At 41.1% G+C, this 26414-nt stretch overlaps 1 protein-coding gene across 1 annotated transcript in view; it reads right to left on the bottom strand.

The window, feature by feature from the left end:
• Positions 1 to 4001: 4001 nt before the first annotated feature.
• Positions 4002 to 26414, bottom strand: part of ube3a (ubiquitin protein ligase E3A) — a 92035-nt gene continuing 69622 nt past the window's right edge. Inside the window, exons 5-11 of the mRNA XM_038818844.1 lie at positions 22791 to 22935; positions 20230 to 20435; positions 19347 to 19511; positions 17318 to 17473; positions 17136 to 17209; positions 8702 to 8845; positions 4002 to 5842 (exon numbers count right to left, since the gene is read on the bottom strand). Coding sequence (XP_038674772.1) covers positions 5722 to 5842; positions 8702 to 8845; positions 17136 to 17209; positions 17318 to 17473; positions 19347 to 19511; positions 20230 to 20435; positions 22791 to 22935 — 1011 coding nt within the window. The 3' untranslated portion in view covers positions 4002 to 5721. The remainder of the gene's footprint in view (positions 5843 to 8701; positions 8846 to 17135; positions 17210 to 17317; positions 17474 to 19346; positions 19512 to 20229; positions 20436 to 22790; positions 22936 to 26414) is intronic.

Genomic DNA, 26414 nt, shown 5'->3' with positions numbered 1-26414 from the left:
GTGTTCACCTGGTAACTAAATTACTGCACCAGCACCATTCCCATCGAGGTTTTAGTAGAGACCCTAAAATCAACCAATAGAATGGAATGAGAAAAGGCAACTTGCCCAGGTATGCTACCTGCCACATCATGGAATTTACATCACTTAATAAATCACCTCAAAGTCCTGCAACATTTCTTCCCAACAAGATGGTCAAATTTCTAAAATATATTTTTATGCTTACACCTTCACATCCAAGAAGCCTTTTCATAGCTGATCTCCATCACAGTGACAGGCAACCCAGGTATTGATCATCTCTACATTTGCACTTTCCTAATCAATTTACAACTTTATAAAATAAATTAATAGCTGTTTTTGTGAGTTCCTTTATCAGTTTATCTGTAAACATCTTAGTTGATAAATTGGTCCAGAATTAGAGATGATAAACACTATAACAATTTTAAGTTAAATAACATTGAAATATAGAAACTTACAGCGTAGCAGGCCATTTGGCACTGTTCCGGTTTCTAACTCTTGGCCCTGCTTACCACTATATTATTTCAAGACCAGCAAAGTCACCAGTGATGATAGAACACCCAAATGATCATTCTAGCGCAGGTTTGAAATGCTCATAATTGACTAGTAACCTGGCCACATCTAAAGTGCAGTGCCCGAGTCAATTTGATTAAATGCATTTCTTGAACCTGTTAAATTCCATCAATTCCCCAAAGTGCTCTCATATTAATAAAATATCTTCCAAATGATTAGACTCTTAATCCAGATAGGATATTTATACTCAAAATGTGAATTCTGAAATTTAAATGGGCTGACTAAAGGAATGGCCCTTTGCAATTCAAGGAACTGTGCCCCACATTTCTGAAGTTATGGCAATGTAGAAATTCCCAAACATGAAAACATGACACCAGATGCATCCGACCCCTTACCTGAATTGAGGTACGCCAATGTTGTCTTTCCCCTCTTTATGCATGCTCAAGCTGGGAAGCACATTATTGCATTCTATTAGGAAAGAAAACAGATGTGGAGCCAAGAGCTGCCCCATACTGTACCTGAAAGAGAAAACCCGCTCTCTCCTCTTAGGCAAGATGGGGCAGGCTGACCGATTAACAGGAAAGTCCCACTATTCCATGTAATGCCAAAGCAGCTCTACTTTCAACAGGGGCTACTCCCAGGATCATTATCCTAAGAGGCAGCCCTGCTTGGAACAGTTCCAAGGCAACCAAGTCAGGAAAAGTGCCTGCACGTTTGAACCCAACTTCCACAGCCCGAGGACCGTACAGCAAAGGAATTCTTTCAGAAATGCATAATGAAAGGTCTACCCCTTGAAGAAGAACTTGTACTGAATACATCTGGCAGCGCTGATACCAGCTATTTAAAGGAATTAATAAACTATGAATCTTTGAGAGCAAAAATGAAAGGAGAACTGTGCATGGCAGCCACTGACCAAAGATAAAGACCCAACGTGTCAGATATTCACGGCAGAGTTTGACAGACAAGGGAGTCAAGTATCATAGGAAGCAGACCAGAAAATGCAGTTGAGACCACAACCAGATCAGCCACAATCTTATGGAATGGTAGAGCAGATCGATGGGCTGAATGGCAGTACCTATGTTCCTTTAACTGGATTAACACAAGTTACTTACGATAATGTAAAGAAAAATCACTGAATGAGGCATTTTAAATTAACATACAATCTTGTCACGTACGATTGGTGCCCCCATCAGGCCCTAGTTTCAAGCAATTGTTCTTTTTAAGTAATTTTTTGCATGACAAAAATACTCCTAATATACATTTTGTTTATTGAATTGCTCATATTAGAACACTGGTTAATGGGACAATGGTCAGATATAGAAAGCTCAAATATTTAAAATGTCTGTTTATACATTAACAGATTGAACTTCTGCTGTAAATATCATACAAGTAATCACATTTTAAAAAGCCTAGGTTTTTATTGGTATGAAAATATCTCTCATTAGTTTGATTTATGTGGCCGTAAAGTTATATTTTAATGGCAGGTATTTTTTTTCTCAATGATTACTCCAGTTGTATTTTAATGCTGCGTCCAGTATCTGGTACAGTAAAGAGTATGAAATTCTGAGATGCGTAGCCACTTCTGTCACCCCAAGGCCAGTCCAGCATCTACAAGTCAGGAGCATGATGGAATACTCTTCACATGCCTGAATGAGTACAGTTCTAATATTCAAGAAGTTTGATACCCTCCAGGACAAAGCAGTCTGCTTGATTGGCAACCTTTAAATATTCACTCCTAACAATATTTGCACATAGTGGCAGCATTGGGTGCCATCCATAGGGCACATTGCAGCAACGTGCCAAGCCTCCTGTGGATAGCACTTTCCAAACCCACAGCCTCGAAGTACAAGGGCAGCAGGTGCATTGGAATACCACCACTTTCAAGCAAATTCCCCTTCCAGCCACACAAAACCCCGACTTGCAACTTTATCACCATTCCTTCACTGAGACTGGGTGAAAATCCTGGAAGTCCCTTACGAGCAGCATTATAGGTGTACCTACGTCACATGGACTGCAGCGAATCAAGGCTCCACCCCATCACTACCTCAGGGGCAAATAAGAATGGGTAACAAAGGCCAGCCTTGCCAGTGACGCTCACATCCCATGAATGAATTTTAAAAATCTTTACATATTTAAAGGATTTATGCAAAACCTCTATACATATTTCCGTCAGCCAATTTATTATGATTTTATTAGTTTATTAAAAGGTATTGAGAAAATTTAAACATACTGTAAATCTCAGAAACTGAAATTTGAGCTCAGGTTAAATTTAATTTAGTAGCTCCCCTTTATTTTCAGCTTTCACTAATTTTAACATTGTCCCGTGTTCTATTTGAGCTCAGGTTAAATTTGTTTTAGTAGCTCCATTTTATTTTCAGCTGTTTGCAGTGTACTAATGTTTGCATTAGATATTCCAAGAACATGACACATGGCATATTCAGCAATCCAATACACAAACCTAACAAATCGTCAATATTTTAGTAACTGATTTGCCACCCTGGTATATCAGTGGAACTTGGAGGGAATAGGTTGGCCACGAATGACTGGGAACACAAACTGCGTGGACCTAGAAAGTGAACACTGACTTATCTTAAAACTGGAATTAAGCTGGTTAAAGGTGAATCCAGAAAATTGTTCTGGAAAAAGTTTGCAAACAGTCAAAGATGTGTAACCAATTGTGGTGTTTGAAAGGGAAGCATTTACATGGCAAGTGAAGGCAAAGGATACTGAAAAAGGGCACAGAACTGGTATTAAAATGATTTGAGCTGCTATGCGTAACAAGATGGTTGATCAGACACAATGGACTAGATCAGTGCTTCTCAAAGTGTGGTACGCGTACCGGTGCCGGTACGCGAGCCATCGTCTGCCGGTACTTGGAGTGTTTCCAGAAAAGAAAGAGACAGTAATCCTGGATTGGCTTGTTTCGCTCACCGGTCCCTGGCACATTGAAAAAAAAACTGCCGGTACGCCACATCAGATAGTTTGAGATGCACTGGACTAGATGATCTACTCAGTTTGTTGCAATTTCCTGATACATTTGGTTTCTAGCAAGTAGCGGAGTACTAGAGATTTGGTTCAGAGACACCCTGCTTGCAGTTCATTTTACATGCCTTACTTGAAGATTCTTTAAATTATGTTTACATACCTTATAAATATTTTAAAATCGTAACTTGCATAAAATGTACAGATTGAGCTGGTTTAAAGTTCTCTAATCAATTATGGTGTCCATAGCACCCATGCAACTGTTTAGTGGACTGCTTCATGGAATGTTTGATTATTTGCAGTGTTAATGTAAGCTTATTTGTGACACTAATCATTATTATGTGCAAAAGCAAGAAGTGCAATATATCAACCTTTCTAGAAGTTAAGAACAGAAACTTAAAAATGCACAGTAGTTATAGTCTAGCATGTAGCCAATGTTGAGGACTGTAATCCATTAAATATCTCAATAAGAAACACATCGGACAGCAAAGTGGTGGTACATAAAGCCATTTTAAGATTTTACTAATGCAGTAAAGGTACCATATGACTGAACATCACTGAAACCTAGATTTCAAATAAAGCCAGAGCTGAGTGAAAAATTCCACCTCTCATCAGCATCTCCAAAGAGACTCAAGAATCTAAAACAACTCCAGAGATCTATTTATTTATTTCTAACATGTGGAGAGAAAAAAAACACAAGTTTGGTAAGGGGCTGGGGCGGTGCGGTTAAACAAATTCAACGCAGGGCATGGTGATTCCTTCAGTATGAAAGAGCCTTTTTAAAAAAAAAATAAAGTGGTATCGGGATAGTATTTGCTTCTGAAAATGCTTCTCTGGAACATCAACTTCCTGTCCAAATTCTTAATCCATTTTTTAAACTACGATTTGTTTACAATCAACGCTGCAAAACATTTCTTTTAATTTTATGTTTTACATAGAAAAAGGTCTTTAATAAAATAATCTAAAGTTTAGTTAATTTGAGTCATTACCATTGTGCCAGGAAACAGTAAAGAAATGGTTTTAGTCTGTTTTATTTAATATCATTCACGTTAACATCCTTTGTTCATTTTTCAATGAGTAAAAATTGTTTAAATAGTGCTGTCAACCTTATTTCATCAGCGCCCACACTCTCCAATATCATATTCTATTTCAAATGCAATGAGCCTTTTCTCCATTAGAACTAATGTAAGGCCTATAGGATTAAATGCAATCTTTTTCCTGAAGAATAAATTGTTTAGGTACAGCAGATAAAAGGACAAGAACAAAACATTTTGGGGGAGCTCAGAAAATGCCCAATGTTTGTTGGGAGAGTCAAAAGATAAAACTTCGGCTCCAATTCTTGCGAGTGCACTTTCACATTCTTAGCCCACTTACAATCTTGCAATAAAGTTGATAACTTTTTTACCATTGCGTGTGGGTTTGCGTGAAAACATCAAACAAGAGGTGGATTTAAAAAAAGAAAATGCCATCAGTCGAACCCAGTGGGTCAGCGTTCCAGTGCGAGAGTTGAAAGGTTAGATAGAAAATATAATATTTCCAGACTTGTGAGAACTAACAGTTAAGTTTTTCTTTTATTTTTTTTTCTAAAACCTTCCAAGAATTGTTGTGCTGTAACTAAAGCAAGATCTCAAGAACGCCGTTAACATTCCAGGTTCTCCCTTCCATTTTTATTAGATCTAAAGGTAAGTAAAAATTTGCTCTCTGGGACTAGAACAGCAGCACTTGCACCAAACCACTCCAAACCTAAGCTCCAAAGCAACGCTGCGGCTGTGTGGGGGGAGATATTAAAAAAATAAAGAGTGCACCCAGAACAAGGTGGATACAGGAAATAATGGTACATGTTTTAAAAATACATTGATATTCCGAGGAACGCTATCCAAGAGAATTTGATTTCCTTTTATAAATTGAAAAAGGCTCAATTCAGTAATGTAACAAACATATGATTGAGTAACTTTTTTCTTGAACTTTAAAATAAATATTCAGAAAAAGTTTACTATACATACAAGCAAATGATATGAAAGTCACACTAACCAAAAGAATTTGTTCGTACAAGTTTCTGAAATCTGCTGTTCCAGCCCAGTGTCCCCAGGAGGGGAGGCACAGACATGGGTGACTATTGTAGCTGACTATCATATGGCCTTTAAAAAAAAAAACAGGGGCACTGACACCCATAATTTTACTTTTTTATCACACGCTTTACATTCATATCTTTTACAGCATGCCAAATCCTTTGGCATAGGTAATGGCCTTTAGTAGTCTCTCACTGAGCTTTTCCTTGCTGCAATACTCAGGAAGCAGGAGGACATTAAAACACGTGTGAGATGTTGGCAACCTGGAAGAAAAAAAAAATGCATTAGGTTTGGACACGCCAGCTTGTTCATTGCAACCTGCACTGTAAACACTTTATTTATAATTTTGGAGTTAATTTGAAGATAAATTGGAGAAATATTGGAGGTCGCCATCAGCAAAAAGAACTTGTGGCACAGAGGGCCCTGCGTTCCTGCCTCCGAGCCACAAGCTCCGGGTTCAAGTCCCACCCCAGGACTTGATGGCCAAGGAAGGGGCATTTATGATGTGGCAAAATCCTTCTAACAGGCCGGTGGCCGGCAGTAAGAGCTGGAGATACTCCTGATCAGCCACGCTTGATGTGGAGTGGCGTCCCTCAATATACAAGCCTCTCTGGCGACAGGCTGGTGAACTGTTCCAGGGGAAAACTACATGTGAAAACAGTTGAAAGTCTGCCTGTGCACCACTAGGTCCAGGAAGAAAAACAACAATAGCTAACAAAAACGATTTACTTGCCGATAGCTGTCACTGATTCTAATTGAGTCATGAATCAATGTAATGGAACTCAATGCTTTCAAGCAGGAATTTTAACCAGAAGCAAAAAAAAAAAAGGCTGATTTATTTTACCTACCGAATTAAAAATTATACTGGTTAGACCACATTAAGAATCCCTGTTGACTTTTAGTTTAGGAAGGATTATGGAATCATAGAAGTTACAGTGCAGGAGGCCCTTCGAGTCTGCACCGGCTCTTGGAAAGAGCACCCTACTTAAGCCCACGCCTCCATTCCATCCCCGTAACCCCACCTAACCTTTTTGGAAACAAAGGGCAATTGATCATGGCCAATCCACCTAACGTGCACATCTTTGGACTGTGGGAGGAAACCGGAGCACCCGGAGGAAACCCACGCACACACTGGGAGGACGTGCAGACTCCACACAGACAGTGACCCAGCCGGGAATTGAACCTGGGACCCTGGAGCTGTGAAGCATTTATGCTAACCACCATGCTGCCCCATCATTCTATGCAGCCGAAAAGACCCCAAACTCATGATGTTGGTGCGGTTGCTGACAGAAGGAGCCTCTTACAACAAACGCACCCACGATACAAACCCAGGCCCCAACCCAAACTTCTCCAACACCGCAAAGAAGTACCACTACTCGACCCTATCGAATGCTTTTGCTGCATCCAACGACATACTTCCGGCCTAGACAGTAGGATAAGAACGACATTAAGCAGGAGCACCCGGAGGAAACCCACGCATACACAGGTAGAACGTGGAGACTCCACACAGACAGCGATCCAAGCCGGGAATCAAACCTGGGACCCTGGAGCTGTGAAGCAGCTGTGCTAACCACTGTGCTATCATGCTGCCCTTCAGATTATACGAGTACTGAAGCAATTCACTATAACAAAAGAGAGGGGCGGCGAAGTTGAAGACTGAAGCAACGGTGCTCTAATTAGATAAGAGAAACCTGATGGAGGTGTTCAAAACTATAAAGGGCTTTGGTAAGGCAAGTCAGGAAAAAGCTTGTTTACTGCTCAGTGATTTGGTAACGAGAGGATATAGGTTCATTGACGGCAGGATGATGGAAGAGACAGGAATTTGTATTCAAAGTACATGTTTATCAGGACATGGAATGTCCTATAGGAAAACACAATGAGAGCAAAATAATTAAAGATTTATTACAGGAATGGAGCAAATGGTTCTCGAGTGTCAGCACAAATGTGAGAAGAATAGATTTCTCCTGTGCTGTAAAATTCCACAATTCAAAAATCAACGCAGGAATCTCTTCACCTTCATGGTTCAATACCACCTCAAGGGTTGAATTTACACATTCAGTCAACTTTACAGTAGGCCTTCTTTATATACATTTTATATAGCAAGACATAATGTGTATGCAGTGGCGAGTCGTATGCAGTGGTGAGTCGAATGCATTTAATGCAGACACCTGCAGTGCCCCATCAGAAATGTTTTCAGCTGCCTCAAATGAACAAAGGTGTCAGAATGATGCTAAATTCCCCAATAGCTATCAACACAAAAGCTTAATCCATTGCTGTTCAAAAATGTGACCCATGAAGCAGAAGTTCTGCAAGGATGTATTTTGGAATACAAATGCATTGTGGAGCTAAAGCAGATAGAGGGCATTTATAATGGGGAGGCAGTGGCATAGTGGTATTGTCACTGGGCTAGTAAACCAGAGACCCAGAGTAATGCTCTGGCGACTCAGGTTCAAATCCCGCTGAAATGAAAAGAAATGAAAAATGCTTGTCATAAGTAGGCTTCAAATCAAGTTACTGTGAAAAGCCCCTAGTCGCCACATTCCGGCACCTGTTTGGGGAGGCTGGTACGGGAATTGAACCGTGCTGTCCTGCCTTGGTCTGCTTTCAAAGCCAGCGATTTAGCCCTGTGCTAAACCAGCCCCTCGCAGATGGTGAAATTTGAATTCAATAAAACTCTGGAATTAAAAGTCTAATGATGACCATGAAACCATTGTCAATTGTCGTAAAAATCCATCTGGTTCACGAATGACCTTTAGGGAAGGAAATTTTTCATCCTTACCTGGTGACTCCAGACCAAAGCAATGTGGTCGACTCTAAACTGCCCCCTCAAGGGCAATTAGGGATCAGCAATGAATGCTGGCACAGCTTGCAACGGCCACATCCCTTGAACGAATCAAAAAAAATAATGTGGGGGTTGGAGTGTGGTGCTGAATGACACCATCACCGCGGTTCAATTTGTGTAGCGGCTGGCTGTGCTATTCATGGAGGCCTGTCTCTTTGATTTGCCCCATGTTTGAGGTGGAGCAGTGACCCTTCAGCTAAATAACTAATTGTTTCTCTCTGATGGAGAGAAATGCCTATGGTCATTTGTGGACAATGGCTAATTACTGAGGAGACATTACCTGTCAGAATCTGGTCCGTTCTTTGCAATAATCATCTTGAGTTTTCCAAGGCCACCAACTGGTGCTCGATCTGTGCCTGTTGTAAACTGCAGGAAGAATCGTTTCTGCTCCTCTGTAAATGCGTGCACGATTTCCCAAAACTCCCTGGAAAAATATTTGTTATTGTTAATTCCTTTATGAATTAGTATCCCTATATTTAGCAAAATGCAAGCAAACAAATGAAATGAAATGAAAATCGCTTATTGTCACAAGTAGGCTTCAAATGAAGTTACTGTGAAAAGCCCCTGATCGCCACATTCCGGCACCTGTTCGGGGAGGCTGGTACGTGAATTGAACCGTGCTGCTGGCCTGCCTTGGTCTGCTTTAAAAGCCAGCTATTTAGCCCTGTGCTAAACCAGCCAATACAAAGTGCTCAAACATTCAGGAATTCAAACAACTTTCTCTTCAAAGTCTTTTAATAATGGATCTTGAAAATTACCATTGGTGAAACGATGAGGCCGGTAAACCTATAAACCCTTCTATTTAAAATCTTCATGCGAGGCATTCTTACAATTAGTTGGTGTGTGTGTAGGGTGTGTAAGACCATAAGACATGGGAGCAAATTAGTCCATTTGGCCCACTGAGTCTGGTCCGCCATTCAATCATGGCCGATATGTTTCTCATTCCCATTCTCCTTCCTTATCCCCATAACCCCCGATCCCCTTATTAATCATGAACCTATCGATCCCAGAGTTAAAGACACTCAGTGACTTAGCCTCCACAGCCTTCTGCAGCAATGAGTTCCACAGATTCACCACCCTCTGGCTTAAGAAATTCCTCCACCATCTCGGTTTCAATGGATCATCCCTTCAGTCTGAGGCAGTGTATAAATGCGTACAAATTTGTGACAACAGAATGACAACGTGCCTTTTTTTTAAACAAAGTATGACGATATCGCGTAGTTCACCATTTTAGTGTACTAACGCAAACTCTTAAAGTAAAGGTTATCTAATTTGGAACTGCAAAAAGCAGGAGCAGGGTTAAGGATGACAATTATGATAGCTTGATTTTAACTTATGTTAGGAAAAACAAAGATAGTTTTAAGGGATTTATATTTCTGTTAGTGAGAGTTTATTTTAATGTTTTGGTGGGAGGGTAAAACCTATAGTTAGATTAATGCTGGGCAAAGGTTTGTGTGTGTGTGGGAGTTAAGTTCGAATTTTGATTCTATTATGCTTGTAGAAGGGGTTGCAGAGTGAAGAGTAAATAAAAGCCTAGAGAAGTATAAGTTATTGCTTAGCAACTGAGGCCTTGTAAGGCAGGGAAGCTTTTAAGTTTTAGTTTAGGTAATTTAAGGACAGTTGGGAGACAGGAACTTGGGGAGTGAACATCACAACTCTGCCAGAAGGCAGGCCGGATAGGACGGGAGCTGCAAAGAGACAGACTTCCTAAAGTGCAAGTTACAGTCCAGATAACCAGGGAATTGGGAGAGGAAGAATGTTTAAGACAACTGGAGTTAATGTTTAAGGCAACTGGAGAACATAATTCAAGCAATTCAAGGAAGAGTAAATAAAGTATTCTTAGTTAAAGGAACAATTGCAGAAGCCAGATTTAAAGTGGGACAGCAGCATTTAAAGGTAAATCAAATGTCTGATGCCATTTTAACACAGTCGGGAATCAAGAGTTAAAGCAATTGTGAACAATTTGCACAGCAGTCAAGGCAGAGAAATCCTAAAGGGGTTGGTGAAAAATCCTGGGCTGGCATTGCTGTTAAAAATGGAACGCAAGCTTCAAGTGTCATTTGAAAACCTGGTCTGGATTTTGGAAAGCAAACCACTAAGAGGAAGCAATATGAGAGAAGATTTTAAAGCGTGTTTTTGGGAGTGGACTTTGGAACTCTCACATGACACTCATCTGGGGAGGTTCTGAGGAGACATCCATGAACATTCACTTGGGGTTCAGAGTGGAGAGTATATTTGCCCCATTATCCTGTCCACTTAAAAGAGATTGTGTTAATGAGAACACTGTAGATTAAGATGTAGATTAAGATGTACTTTGTAATCGGTGTTAATTCTAAAACCTGTAATTGTTAAACTAGGGGGAGTAAGAGTGTATTATATCATAATCCAATTTATTCATGTTTAAGAATTTTTTTCTTGTTAAAATTGTCAGTCCTATGACTCTGTTCCTTCACCTTTTATAAAAACAAGTAAAAGTTATGGTCTTTTGAGCCAGGGTTCCATTCTGGAATCTCCTTGCCCAGTTACAATACCAACTGGGATAGTAACACTCAAAGTTCAGGCATTAGAGTCCACAATATTAATTCTCTTGTTGAATTGTATCAGAAATGGATGCCTTATTGGGTTCAGTAGTTAAGCAAAATCTTTCTTTCTAATAAAATATACCACCCTTTATCACTGACTTCCTCTTCAAATTATCACAACATGGAAATCAGTTTTGTATTTTCACAGACAGAAGGAGGTCATTCATGTCTTCCCCAGCCCATACAAAGACTAATGCAGTTAGCATCGCTCCCCCACTTTCCTCATATCTCTGCAATTTTTCTCCAGCATTTATCCAATTTCCTTCTGAAGGCTCCTATTGAATTTGTAACCATCCATCCTAACAGGTAGTGCATTTGAATTCCTAACCATTTGAAGAATATCATGCTGCCTCCAATTCTCTTGCCAGTTAAAATCTGCTGGTTCTCAACCCTTCAGCCACTGAAAATAGATTCTCCTTCTTTACACCATCTAAACCGGGTGATTTTAAACACCTTCAACAAATCTAAAGAGAATAACCAGGTTTTCTAGTTTATCCACAATGCTGTAATCCTTCATCTCTAGAACCATTTTAGTAAATTTCATCTGTGGCCTCTCCATAGCTTTCACGTCCTTGCCAAATATGGTACGCCGAATTGGGAGACACCTCAGTTGGGGCCAAACTAGTGGTTTATATAGGTTTAGGACAACATGGTGGCTTTTGTATGCTATGACTACATTTAAAGAGCCCAGAATCCCATATGCTTTAACTACTTTATTAACGTATTCCGTAAACTTCAAAGATCTGGATGCAAATACCTTCAGGTCTCCCTGTTCTTGCATACCCCCCAAGAATCATACCGATTCAGAAAATTCTCCAGTATTATGTTCAGCAATTCCTCCCCTTCTCTGTTCAATATTGCAGTAGTTAAGGTTCCCATTATCAATATGGCTTTTGCACCTCAATAATTTATTTGTAAAACTGTCCCTCTAACTCTTTCTCGCTATTTGGTCGCCCGTAAAATACATCAAGCAGCGTCATAGCTCCTTCAGTGATTCTTTACGTCAACCAAATATATTCAGCCTTTGGCCCACCAGGACATTCCCTCTTTCTAGCACTGTAATATTTTCAAGAACCAAAAGTGCTACTCCTTTCTCTCCCGCTCCTTTCCTGAATATTAAACATCCAATCCTCTCCTTTCAGTGAGGTCTCAAAGTTATTACATTATATTTCCATGTGGCTATTTTCGCCTGCATCTCACCAACATTGTTAATGGCACTTGCATACATGCACACTAAACCTAATGTAGCCATCTGGGATAGCCACTTTCAGCTTATAAAATGGACACTCGCAGAGCATAACGGGAAAAATGGACAATGCAAAGTAACAAGCAGGCACAAAGCCTGAATGTGTATTTAAAAGACAGATTGCAGACAGAACCGAAACTCTTGACCGATTTGCACATTAATGGCCAATCTCTGATGAACAAAGACTGGTGCTCAGGTAGCCGATACTATCCCAGACATTCTGGTGCCAGCAAGAAGACACAAACAAAGCAAGGCTAACGGCCACTTAGGACACACCCAGCCATCAAGGCACTCGCCCCTTTATTGGCTCAGATTGATGGCAGTGATTGAGAAGCTGCCCAATTAAATGGGACTAAGTTTAAGGTCCGCCTAAAAGCACGCAAAGCCCCCCCAAGTATAAGAAGGAACCCTTGCCATGTGTTCCCTCTCTTGGAATTGGCTCTCAACTGGAGACACCCTTCCACCTGCACCACCAGAAGCAAGTGAGTTCAAGTTCAATGCTCGCTACCAGACGGACGACCTTAGCTGTACTCCTGCTACCTCTTCGATCCCAACAGCCTCAGATCCCAACAACGGCCATTGTTCCTCTGACCTAAGTGGGCACCCGAAGTTAAGTATAGGTGTTACTGATTGACATAGTTTAGCTGTAGTGTTATTGTGCATGAGTAAATCATACTGTGTGTAAATAAAGTAGCATTGACTTTGAACTAACTAACTGGTGTATTGGTTCTTTGATCGGTATTCGGTTGAACCTTGTGGCGGTATCAAGAGATACCAGGTGACTCAGAGCATATTCATAATTAAGATTAAGAAAGGCAACCTTATTAACTGCCATATTTAGAGCCACTAAAAGAGAATAACACTAACTTAGACCTCTTAGTATTTTCTATGATTCCAGCAAATTGTTTTATCTCTAATTAACTGTCTCTCCCAGTTCTGTAAATCCTGTTTCTACCTTTTAACACTACATCTTTGTGCCCAACCCCCTAAGAAATCTGTTAAAAATTAAGACCAATTAATGTGTTGCCAGTCTTGTTCAAACAATTACTCAAGGATCTAGACAGTTGAGCAACAAGAGGGGAGATAAAATAACCCTGGCCAATTGAAAAGGGTGGATACAACCGTTGATCTTAATTTACAATCCGTCTGCAAGGATATTGGTCCCAGCTCAATTCATCCATCTTGAGCAGGTGTCATGCACCATAGAGCAGATACCAATGTCCTTGGAATCTGAAACTCTCCCCTCATGCATCATGTATGTAGCCTCACAATTTGCCGTATCCTTCTACTCCTAGTTCATCAAACTAGGAGGAAAAGAGATTAAGCTCCTGCTTTCCAAGCTCCTTAAACTCTGACTGCAGAACCGCAATCTCTCCCTGTCATCAATTTTGATTTCAGCCAAACATTCCGGGTTTTCGTACCCCACAGAATTTTCTGTACACGCTCTGAAATGTTCTTTACTCTGACACCAGGGAGACAACATTCCATTGGTATCATGCTGATGGTAGCAGTACTGCCTGTTTGTCCCTATCCATTGAATCTAGTATTACATTTCAGGGCCCATTGCTTCAAGGTATCATCAATGCAGTTAACACAACATTGGTTTGAGTGGGTCACACTCCCAAAGGTTCCCTTCACTGTTTACCTCTTCCATTTCAGGGGTGGCTGCCCACTTGCTACTAAGAACTCTATCTAGCTTTTTCTTGAAATACATAGTTTGGATCGGAGGGCACCAGCACTTATTATCCGTTCCTACTTGCCCCCAGGAAGGTGGTGGTGAGCTCCTTCCTGAATTGCTGCAGTTCATGTGGTGTAGGTACAGCCACTGTGTTGTTAGAGAGTTCCAGTGAAAACAAAGGAATGGCAATATAGTTCCAAATAGGATGGCATGTGACTTGGCGATGACCTTGGTAGTCCCACCTGCTGTGGGGTAATAATCTAGAACCTGCAGATATCATTCCCCAGCATCAGCTTACTTCTTTCACTCTTTGAATTCAAGCATCCCGATTACTTTTTAGATCTTGGTGTCTTTCTGCACCATGAATTATGGCCCTTCAATATGGATCCTCAATTAAAAGAACACTGCAAATTACTCGTTAAATATGTTCTCCCCGTGTCTGCGTGGGTTTCCTCTGGTTTCCTCCCAAAGTCCAAAGATGTGCAGGTTAGATGGATTGGTCATGCTAAATTGCCCTTAGTGTCCAAACAAAAAAGGTTAGGTGGGGTTGCTGGGATGGAGTGGAGGTGTGCTCTTTCCAAGGGCCAAATAATGGCCTTCTTCTGCACTTTAGATTCAATGATTCTATAAAATACACAATTAAGTCATAATTGTTAATCCTTTACTCATGCAATTAGCTGCACCCAGCATGCAAAATGAAAACACAAGTTATAAGTGCACACACCAAATCTACAGCCAGCACATAACTGACAGATACACTGATGAGATTAAAATCATTATCTTTCAATTCCCAATTTACTTGGTGTACTTTGGTCATTTTAGCTTTCTTATTTGATTCGTCTAAACTATTTAGCATTTAGTTCAACATATGGGAAATACTGTTGAATTAAAATTTGTAGAGACAATTACCAAATAATAAAGCTTGTTCAGTTGTACAACAGTATATGATGTTTAAATACACATTACAATCAATTTAGCTCGAGGCCAAGCAGGGAAAAGGAGGTCCAAATCTGAATTAAATTGGTGGCTGTTTCCCCCCTGAATATAGCAAAACAAAATGAACTCTGGCTGAAAACATTAATACAGAACACAGATTTTGAAACTTGGACCCAAGCCATGAAGTGCAACACAAGGTCCGATTTCTTCCTGAGTTTTCTGCATTTATTCGCAGTTACTTCTGTTGCTGTATAGGAATAAAAATATGGTTCTTGTAACAGTCTAATCTTTCCGAGAATACCAGTTCACGAGTCAGATTTTGTTGGAGCAGGCACCTCGCAGAATGTTTTGAAATTAATTATCCTTGTTGCTGGAAGTGCAAGCTGAATGGCACAGCAAGGTATCTGGGACTTTGACGTACAATGAAATTAACAATACAGCTTATTAACCAATGAGATTAAAGGATTGGATAGCGAAGGGTGAATTAGAGTTGGGGAATTCACTATCAAATCAGGTAGGGTAAGAGAAATAAAGAAACACTGGAGATCGAGAAAACAAGACTGGAAGAAATTTGACATTTTACAATCACCTAAAACCATTCACAACCTGAAAGGTTTGGACTTATAATTATTCATTTTCTGGGCAACATCGGCACATTGCTCACAATTGCCAATTGTCATTTTGAAAAGGATTATTTAAAAAAAAATTACACAGGGTGAGGGCATCGTTGTCAAGGCCAGTATTTATTCCCAATCCTTAATTTTGAGAAGTGACAGTGAGTTGTGTTCTTGAATGCTGCAGTCCATGTGGTGCAAGTACCACCATTGTGTGGTTAATGCTTGTTTCAGGATTCTCACTCAGCAACATTGAAGGAATGTCGATTATAGTTCCAAGTTAGCAACAGTGGGGAGGAACTTGCAGTTGGGTGGCTCCATGCCTTTGTTCCTCTTGGTGGTAGAGGTCACAGGTTTGAAAAGCATTGTCAAGAGCCATAGTTAAGTCGCTGCAGTGCATCTTGTAGATGGCACACATTGCTGTCACTCAGTCAGTGGTGGAGACACTGAATTTTAAGGTGGATGGGGTGTTAATCAAGTGGATGGCTTTGATTTAGATAGTGTTGAATTTGTAAGTATTGCTGCAGCTGTAGGCATCTGGCAAATGGGGAGCATTCCATCACACTTCGGAGTTGTGTTTTTAGATGGTGCGAAGGCTTTAGGGAGTTATCAGCACTTGACTTGCTCTTGTAGACCTCCGTGTTTATGTGGTTGGTTGAATTGAGGTTCTAGTCAATGGCAACCCCCAGGATGTTGATGGTGGGGGTTGCTGTTGAACTTCAGGGGTGGTGTGTTCGCTTGTTTTAGATAGTCATTGCCCAGCACTTCTGTGGCACGAATGTTACTTGCCATATACGAGACCAAGCCTACGGTTCAGGTCTTAATGTGGGCATAGACAGCTTCGTTATCTGAGTCACGAATGGTACCGAATACTACACAATTAGCAGCGAACATCCCTACTTCTGACTTTATAAATGAAGGAAAGTTCATTGATGGTGTAGTTAAATGAATTGAAATGAAAATCACTTGTTGTCACAAGTAGGCTTCAAATGAAGTTACTGTTAGATCTAGGATACTACCTTTTCTGCAGCGATCTCCTGGGGCTGAGAAGATCGGTGTGCCACTTCGGTTGATAATGAGTAAACTGAACATTACGGCGTGTTTAATGAGCAAGTGTAGCAACTTCATGAAATGCATAGAGAGGTTAAGGCAGAAATGTATTTTCCTCAAAGTTGAAGGGGAATGGCCAGAATCAGCCAACAACTTGGATTTCCTGGGTTATCTTTTCCTTGCTAAAGTTAACTGGTCAATTTGCACATTAATATTGGCATGTGCTACTCAGACGCTGTTATTCTTTAGCAAGTCTGACTCAACAGTCTTTTGAAAGTTAATGGGCCTTGTGCGTACTTTGATATTTGAAAAATGGCCCGAAGTATTAGTGTTCGAAAATCACTGGCTCAGAATGACGTCAGTTGATCATACAGCACTATAATGAAAGTTGATTTGATTTCTGAATTAAGCCATGAGATCTATATTAAAAGTAGTTTCCTATAGGGCAAATGCAAAATGAGGCCAGTGGTACTAAAACAGACATAAGAAATCTGCCAGGAGAACCAAATAGTGGAGGTACAGTTCAATGGCGAAGAAAATAGCTACACGTTAACTTTTTAAAAAATAAAACTACAAACATAAAAATTAGAATAAACTTAAAACTATACCTTACAATACGGGATTCCTTGGCATATCCACCATCATATTCTGTAGTATCTTCAAGTGCTTGAAAATCTAGGTTCTAAATACGAGAGATCTCCCTTTATTATCAACTTTAGCAACATAAAAGTTCATTGTCTCTAATTCAAAAAGTTGAAGTTGAGAGAGAAGGATTTTAGTACTGATTTACCGGACTTCCACAGACTAGTAGCTCAATCTCTTCCGGTCGGAATAAATACTTTAGTGGCGACTCGTTGGTAACCATATGGAAACCTCTTTTAAAGGCTCTAAACTGCTTTTCTACTGATTTGTTGAGAATATGATCTGTATAAAGGTCAACAAATTCCTGTTTGGTATAAAACAACTGAATATTAGCTTTACATCAAACTCAAACAGGAAACAATTAATATACCCACAATACAAATTCATGATTCAATTCTAGATTGAATGTAAATGGTGGCTTATCCTCTGACTTTTTCTATCAACTCAGGAGTTAATTATCTCTAATCTCATCTCCTGCGCTTATTTTTGTGCACCCAGTGTCCACTTACTGGACTGTTCTCACGTTGCACCTTTTTGCAATAATGTCCTTAAATTCAAAACGTCGTATTCCGTAGGCTGGGCAAAGTTAACTATGCTGGAGCATAAAATCAGAGTGATTTTTAAATTTGTAAACAGAAAGCTAGGGTTATCCAAGAATAGGTAGTTATTTTGCTCCACAGCGCAAGGGACCTGGGTTCGATTCCCGGCTTGGGTCACTGTCTGTGCGGAGTCTGCATGTTCTTCCCATGTTTGCATAGGTTTCCTCCCACAAGTCCCCAAAGACAAGCTTGTTAGGTGAATTGGGCATTCAGAATTCTCCCTCAGTGTACCCAAACAGGCGCTGGAGTGTGGCGACTACGGGATTTTAACAGTAACTTCATTGCAGTGTTAATGCAAGTTTACTTGTGACACTAATAAAGATTATTATTGGAAATGTTGCAAATTGCAGCTACGTAAAGCTGATGCGGAGGGAAAGGCAACAATTAAAATTACCATTACCCACTGATCACCAATGACAATGGTCAAATATAGGGGAGAAAAACAAATCTCTTCCTGCAACTTCGTCCCACTCTTTCGCACTATCTTGTTCTTTGTTTTCCTGTTTTGCTACTTTTCCTGCAATATCTTTTTTTTTTTTTAAACTTTTATTCTCTCAATGGGCATGAAAATTCCAGATTTCCAGAGTTGAATTTCCATTCCAATGTTAGCTTCTCACCTCCAGATCCAGCTGATCCTTTCTCATCCGATCTTCTGATTCAGACTGGGGATGAACAATGTAAGGCAGCCTGTTCCCAAGACCTTCCAGTCAAGGGTTGGAGAGTTGGAGGTGAGAAAGCCACGGCCCATTTTTTTAACATCACTTACTGCCAAAAAAAGCAGCTATGTTTAAAGGTTCAACCACTTTCAGAAGCCATGGAGAAGGTAGGTTTGTAAGGAAAGTGGGTAGGGTGGGTTGGGTTAAGTTTGCCTAGCCTCCCAAATACAATTTTTTGAATTTGAGGATGTGATTGCAAACAAAGTACAGCACAACAACAGTCCCAATAAGGCAGACAGAACTATTGAAGTTTGCATTTTAAATTGTACTTGGAACAATTGCCCAATGGAAGTTTGAACTTTCTAGGCAATCCTTACTTGGGGACCTCCGAGGGTGGCAGTCCCTAGCGCTTCTTGGGGGTACTAACCCCCCAGTTTATGATGCCTTGAGCCTGAAGTTATGGGCTATTACTTCTAACTTTCCCATATCACTGTAGCATTTCCACTCGGGTCTTTTTCTCATTGTTTCTGCAAGTCTCTTCTGTATCCCCTCTTGGCCATCTTCCTTTCCTCGTTCATTCAGATTGTTATTTTCCTTTTTTACAAATCCAGCCGAACAGCAAGGTGGGAGCCATTATACATCAGGTCAGAGTTATGTGAAAGGCCATTTGACACCTGCTGTAATATATTAGAAGAAAAAAATGGTCTTGGAAGGAATAAATGGGAAAGAAAGGACCCATGCTTCATAATACACCGGGGTTATACTTCACACAGTCCTAAGTCTAAACAGTGCAAGACAGATGCTAAGAAGATTAAACCATCTTTATTTTACCCAAAATTGGAGTCACATCAGGACCTGAACTCTATTTCCTGCAGCCTTGTTTCCTCTAACTTGAAGCTTTTGGGATTTATCCTGACATTACCTTTCTGTTTTCATTTGTCACTGGAATCTGATCGCCATTCTCCCTCAAATCACACATCATTGGAGTTCCAAACAAGTCAGTCTGTGATATCTGGAAAGTAATCATCATATCATCCTCTACGCTGCCATCATAGTCGCTAAGTTCTTTTAAACTCTGATGCAGGACCTAAGAAAGAAATCATTCATCATATATGGCTTTTCGCACAGTTGATATCTACTCAAAATATCTACTCATTATTTATAGCATTCAGACAGTGTCATTTATAGAGGCTGGGTTAATAAGATTTTGGTAAAGCTCAAAGCTGAATCTCACTAACCAGTATGTGAAGTACACTCAAATTTCAACTTGGGAGTTGTTAAATGGCCTGTTAATTTGAATCAACGTCATGGAAAAACATCTCTTGCACTGTTTTATACAAATTACTTAATCCAAATTAGTAAATAATACCTAACTGAGCAAAAATTCACTTTGAATTGAGAGGCACAGCATGCTTCCCTATTCATTTTGCTTTTACCCCTCTTCCTTCATTTCCCACTTATTTATTGCTTCTCTCACCTCCGCAGATTAAGGGAATCAGATCCAAAATTAAGAGAAATGCAGTCATGCTGCAGAGAGGAAAAATGATCTATAACCTGAAATGAAAATCGCTTATTGTCACAAGTAGGCTTTAAATGAAGCTACTGTGAAAAGCCCCTAGTCGCCACATTCCGGCACCTGTTCGGGGAGGCTGGTACGGGAATTGAACCGTGCTGCTGGTCTGCCTTGGTCTGCTTTCAAAGCCAGCGATTTAGCCCAGTGTGTTAAACCAGCCTCTCCAGATAACCTGCATCGGTTATCATGTAGCTTGTGTTTTTAAAAATTAAATTTAATGTTTGCACGTTACCGGGTGAGAGTCTTCTAAGTCACGGAAGGTTCCCTTTTTTCCCAACAATTTTCTGTAAACGACCATAGGAAAATGCACATCCAGTATACAGTTGTTGTAAATGGCTAGGCCAAGGACTATGCCAATTAGAGTAAACTGTCCCTCAGTCTCAAATGAGGAAGTGTTGAACCAGAACAATTTTGTAGATTCATCATATGTGAACATCCCTGCAGATGGGGGAAAGAGCACAAAAAAAACATTTTTACACTTTGAAAAGTTCAATGAGCCATGGAATAGTGAGATTATAAATTCATTCTATCAATTCCAGTCGAAAATATGCTATGCAGAGAAACCTCTTACTACAAGGGTCAAAAGGTTATATGGGTAACCAATCTGCAGGGTTAGCCCAAGAACCAACTGTGGTCTTACTAAAGATTTATATAGAATCATTTTGGTAGGAAGAACGATAAGATACTATATTCTGAGCAGTGAAATTTTAAAGAGGATGCAGGGAGAGACCAGGGAAAGGTTTTGATGGTCAAGTTGAGTAGGTTGTTAAAATGTATTTGGGATGCCTAGTTTTATTAATAGAAGCAAAGAGTACAAAAGGAAGGAAGTCTTGCAAAACCTTCTGGTTCACGCTGGTCAGGCACCGGTTACATTACACACACTAGGAAGATGATCACGGTCTTTGGGGGGAGGCATAGCTCAAATTCTGAAACACAGGATGAATATTTTTATCAAATTAAAGAATAAATTTACTAGAATGGTACCAGGGGAGAACAACTGCAGTTATATCCAAAGACTGGAGAAGCTGGGGTTGTTTCCCTAAAGTAGAGATGATTAAGATGATTTTTGATAGCAGTGTTCGGAAATCATGAATGGTTCCGTGAGGGTAAGGAAAAGCTGTTTCCAGTGGCAGAGGGGCCAGTATCCAATCAACATAGATTTACAGTGATGGGCAAAGAACCAGACGTGACAGGAGGAAATTAAAAAAAAAAAATGTGATCTGGAGTACATAGTCTGAAAGGAGAGTGAAAGAGGAATCAACAACGGTAACTTTCAGGAATTTATTAAATTCCCTATTTGAAGGTTCAAAAAATATGGGGCTCTTGAAACAATAGGGGAGTGGGATTAATAGCTCAAAAAGTGGCAACACAGTGATGGGTAAAGTGAATAACCACCTCCTATGCTACCTTGTTTTATGATTCACCATTAAATTTAGACTGCCGTATTTAACATGAAACCCAGCGTTCCATTAACTCATCAACCAGGAGGTATTGCTTTAAGGTCATGTCAATCTGAACTCCCAAATTCCTCTGCTCTCTGTCATCACCTATTTTTCTCCCATTTATTGTGTAATTATCACTGACATTTGAATTGATCAACAGTGAATTCTGTTTGTTACTTTTTATTTTTTGCTTATTTCAATATCTCATCAAGATCATCTTGCAGCTTCCTTTGGTCCTCAGAATTGGGTATCAAAGTTCCTAAGTTCCGAGCATTCCTTTAGCCCAAATCACTGCTGTACCCAGTGAACAGAAACAGTTGGGGCATTACTACTCATTTCTACTCTTCCTGTCCTTAGATCTTATGCAGATGCTTCCCTTCCACCAGTTATTAAATCCACATAGGCTACTTTTAATTTACTCTGTCTCAAAAGATTTCAAATTTAAAGATTAGTCTTCTTGCCCACACACGTGAAACTAATTAGCCTGTAATTATTCAGATAAACTTCTTTTGAAAACGAATACTACATTGACCTTCTGCAGTACACACCTATTCTCAAAACGAGCCTTGAAATATAATTTCTCAGGCCTCAGCTATTCACCCCATTTGTCTTAGCTTCCTTGAAATAACCAATCAGCTAATTTTCAGTTACTGGAGGGAAAACAGATGGACAGGAAATCACTTAAAAAGCAATTTAGTGATTCAATTGGTTTGCCAATAAACCACAATCGTATTCACTGATTGGCATTAGATTATTATTGTTTATTTTCCACTAGGAATTACTTATTCTTGCAAGCTATAAAGTGTTTGCACGAAGTTGGGGGGAAATACACAAATGTTTTAGCATCTTGCTTCCATGTGTAGCAAGCTGCGATTGCTGTTCATATAAAAATCTAACCCTGTGGAAGCAATCACTGCTCTCCCCCAAGCCTGTCTTTCTCTCCTGATGTTATTGACAGTGCCAGGTTAAAACCCCACGAGTACTTTTAACGCTTCAAGTAAATCGTTTTATCCATGATTAACAATTATTGAAATGATATTCGTTCATGAAGGCCATTGCAGCCGAGCCCAACGATTTCTTCACTTGACGTCCAAAAATAAATACTTCCATCAGCAGTCACTAACTAAGAACCAGGAGCAAAGACCATGATGATTTTCCTTTGGGTACAGAGGCCAAGTGTGTTGCTTCCACTACCATCAGATGGAGAGTCTAACAGGAGTTGAATTTGGGGCCTTTTTGATCTAAATGACCAGTGTTACACATCCTAATCTACCAGAGCCATATGGGCAACTCTTTAAGCAGCTGTTGTCAGCATGCTAAAATTGTAGCACTACGAAACTATAATCCATACCAATATCAGGATTGAAGATTTCTTCCACAACAAGTTGAAAAAACTCTTTGGAAACGCCTCCTTCATCCACACCTTGCTCGCCTTCGAATTCTACATACAGCTGTTTCTTCAGGTCTGCAGGATTTTCCATGGCAATCATCTCCAGCTTTACAAACAGTTTAATATTGATGGATTAGCATTTAACCTCTGGCATCAGGCCATCCCCACTTCAAAATACTTCAGATTTAATAATTCATGCACATTGTGGAAACACGAGTTTGAGCTGGTGACTTAGTTATAAAATGTATTCTCATTTATCAGGTACACCAGGTCCATCACTGAAGCAAACCTCACGTTTGACGCATAGGTGCAAATTGGAGGCAGATTGGCAAAAAGAAAAGCAATTCAGGTTCTGTTAACAATTCCAAGCCTAGTAAATTTAGAACTGGTGTAAATGAAAATGCCTTCAGTGGATTTATTCATATGGCACGATATTTGGAATAATTGACTTTCTAGTAGAATTGACCAGAGAGCCACTCACTTGCCTTTAAAAGTATGGAAAGCAACTTAAAACTGGAGAATGATTGGCAGGAGAGAGGAAAGTTTTGAAATATGTTCACAACCAGGTGAAAGAGATAATAGACACATTTATCCCTCCCTTGTTTGTGAAGCCCATTCAACAGTTAGTGCCTTAAAATCTTTAACTCTGATTCCATCATGGGTTCATACACCGGGTTACTGCTGCAGTTCATTCACAAGTTTCAGTTAGTACTCAACCATACAACTCATAAGAAAGGAGACATCATAAAATCTCTCATCCAAAGTGACAGATGTAGAAAATATACAATTTATGTCATGCCGAATGAGCCATCATGGGCAGGCATTATTCCTTTTCATAGCTTCCAGAGGAAGGAGTGTTCCTGGAATGGGTCAAGAACCACCGCAATATTGACCGGGATGGAGACACAGTGCGGATCTACCAAGACATTGGGGCCGAGCTGGCAAAGAGGCGTGCGGTGCCACCTTCCATGAGGCAAAGGCGGTGCTATACAAAGGAGAGCAATTTGTTTAGAAACAATTTCATTAGATAAATTATACAGTTAATCTGAATTGAAGACTTCCGGTGACGTCATGCAAGAGCAAGACGCACAAAAATGGCTCCCGCCTGGGTCTTTGTTTTTTGATGCCTTTTGCCCATTTCCCGTTTTTTCTTTTGGTTCAAACTCAGCTGACCGAACGAGGTAACCTCTACTCGGCGAAACTATGTCGAAAGTCTTGTTGAAAAAGCCCAATGGAAGGAAACCCAAGCTGGTAGCCTGAAGGAATCTGAAGGCGAGAAGATGGCAGAGACGGCCACGTCCATCACGGCAGGCACGCTAGCCGTGGTAATGACGCAGGAGCTGGAAAGGTTTGGGAAGCAGATGGACAAGTAGTTTCAGTGGCAAGGCAAAGAGATGGAATCTTTTAAAGCCACTATTGAGCAGGCACTGGTCAGGCCCGATCAGAGAGCAGCTGGGTAAGACTTTGAAGGCTGCGAAAGAGCAAGGGGAGACATTGAAGGGTGTGGAGGAGGCCTTGTCGCGGCATGGGGGAAAGCTCACCTCGCTGGAAGCAGAGATACTGCATGTGTCAGAGAGCAACAAGGGTCAAAGGCAAAAGTCGAGACTTGGTCATCAGGTCGAGGCAATCGAACCTCAGAATGGTGGGGTTGCTGAAGGGAGTGGAGGGCACGAAGACAACCAAGGTGCTTCTCTGACATGTTTACTCGCCTGGTGGTGTCGGGGATGAAGTGTTCACCCAACCAGGGTTGGACAGGGCTCATCAGGCACTCCAACAGATGCCATGCCGAATGAGCCATCATGGGCAGGCATTATTCCTTTTCATAGCTTCCAGAGGAAGGAGTGTTCCTGGAGTGGGTCAAGAACCACCGCAATATTGACCGGGATGGAGACACAGTACGGATCTACCAAGACATTGGGGCCGAGCTGGCAAAGAGGCGTGCGGTGCCACCTTCCATGAGGCAAAGGCGGTGCTATACAAAGGAGAGCAATTCGGGGTGGTGCATCCAGTGACACAGAGAGTCACGATTGACTCAAAAGACATTTCTTTGAAACGCTGGAGAAGGCAGAGGCCTTCATTAAAGAGAAGTGGCTGGGACCAGTCTGAGGAGGGCCAATGGGGACTTTTTATGTGAAAGACTGGAGGGGTTTGTTGAAGATGTTGCAATATAGTGTGTCAAGCGTCTTCTTTTCATGTTTTCAAATGAGTTTGGGGTTCAAAAAGGTGACTTAAAGGGTACTTGAGGTATTAAAGAGGTGGAGAGGAGTATTGGAAGGGCGCTAGGGTCTGGGCACTGGTCACTTGGGCGGACCTGGGGGATTGCGCTTGTTCTTTGTTGGCTTTTTTGAGCAGGGGCCACCTCAATAGTAATAAAGAGTAACTCGTGAATGGGAGTGGAGTGGGGGAGGCACATATGGACGGAAAGGCCAGGGAGGAGCGCCAGGAGTTAGTCAATGAGATCCTGGGAGTGGATCATAGGTATGTGAGTGACCTGACTCTGGAACTATCGGCACGCGGGAAAAGCTGCAAATGCAGTTTGGCCTGCTGTCTATGGACAGGGTGTGCGCCAGCAAAGGTGTTTGAAGAGGGTGGTATACAAGTATGGGAGAAGGCCAGCTGTTTGTTGGCTCACCAGCTTAGGAGGGAGGAGGCTACTAGAGAGATCATTTAGTTTAGGGATTCAGAGGGTAGGTTGGTTTCCGTCCCAGACAAGGTAAATGGGACATTTCGTGCCTCCTACGAGAGGCCTTATTTGTTGAAGCTGCCCAAGGACAAGCTGGAAATGGTAGAGTTTTGAGGGTTTGGAGTTTCCCAGAGTGGGGAAGGAATTGTGGGAAGAGCTGGAGACATAGGCGGGTTTGGAGGACGTTCGAACAGCGTTAGGAAAGATGCACAGTAGCACAGTGGTTAGCACAGTTGCTTCACAGCTCCAGGTTCGATTCCCGGCTTGGGTCACTGTCGGTGTGGAGTCTGCACATTCTCCGCGTGTGTGCATGGGTTTCCTCCGGGTGCTTCGGTTTCCTCCCACAGTTCAATGATGTGGAGGTTAGGTGGATTGGCCATGATAAATTGCCCTTTGTGCCCAAAAAGGTTAGGTGGGTTTACTGGGTTACAGGGATAGGGTAGAGGCATGGGCTTAAGTTGGGTGCTCTTTCCAAGAGCCGGTGCATACTTAATGAGCAAATGGCATCCTTCTGCACTGTAAATTCTATGATGATTCTATGCAGACACGAAAGGCTCCGGGGCCGGATAGGTTCTCGGTGGGACTTTACAAGAAGTTTGCGGATCAGCTGGTCCCATTATTGATGGGATGTTTAATGATTCTCTGGCGTGGGGTTCTCGCCGTGAGCCGCTTGGGCAGGCATCTATTTCTCTTCCGAAAAAGTACAAGGATCCCACATAGTGCAGGTGGCATCGTCTGATTTCATTGCTCCATGTAGACGCAAAGCTTTTGGCCAAGATCCTGGAGTTGAAGTTGAAAAGAACCCCGTTTCCTGGGTGTAGTTGGGGAGGACCAGATGGGATTTGTAAAGGGCCGAAAGTTTTCGTCCAGTGAGGAGCCTGCTTAATGTCGTTCTTATCCTA

Source organism: Scyliorhinus canicula, chromosome 14 (assembly GCF_902713615.1).
Source record: "Scyliorhinus canicula chromosome 14, sScyCan1.1, whole genome shotgun sequence".
NCBI lineage: Eukaryota > Metazoa > Chordata > Chondrichthyes > Carcharhiniformes > Scyliorhinidae > Scyliorhinus > Scyliorhinus canicula.
Note: the sequence above shows the minus strand (reverse complement) of the source record. Positions and strands in the feature narration are given on the sequence as shown.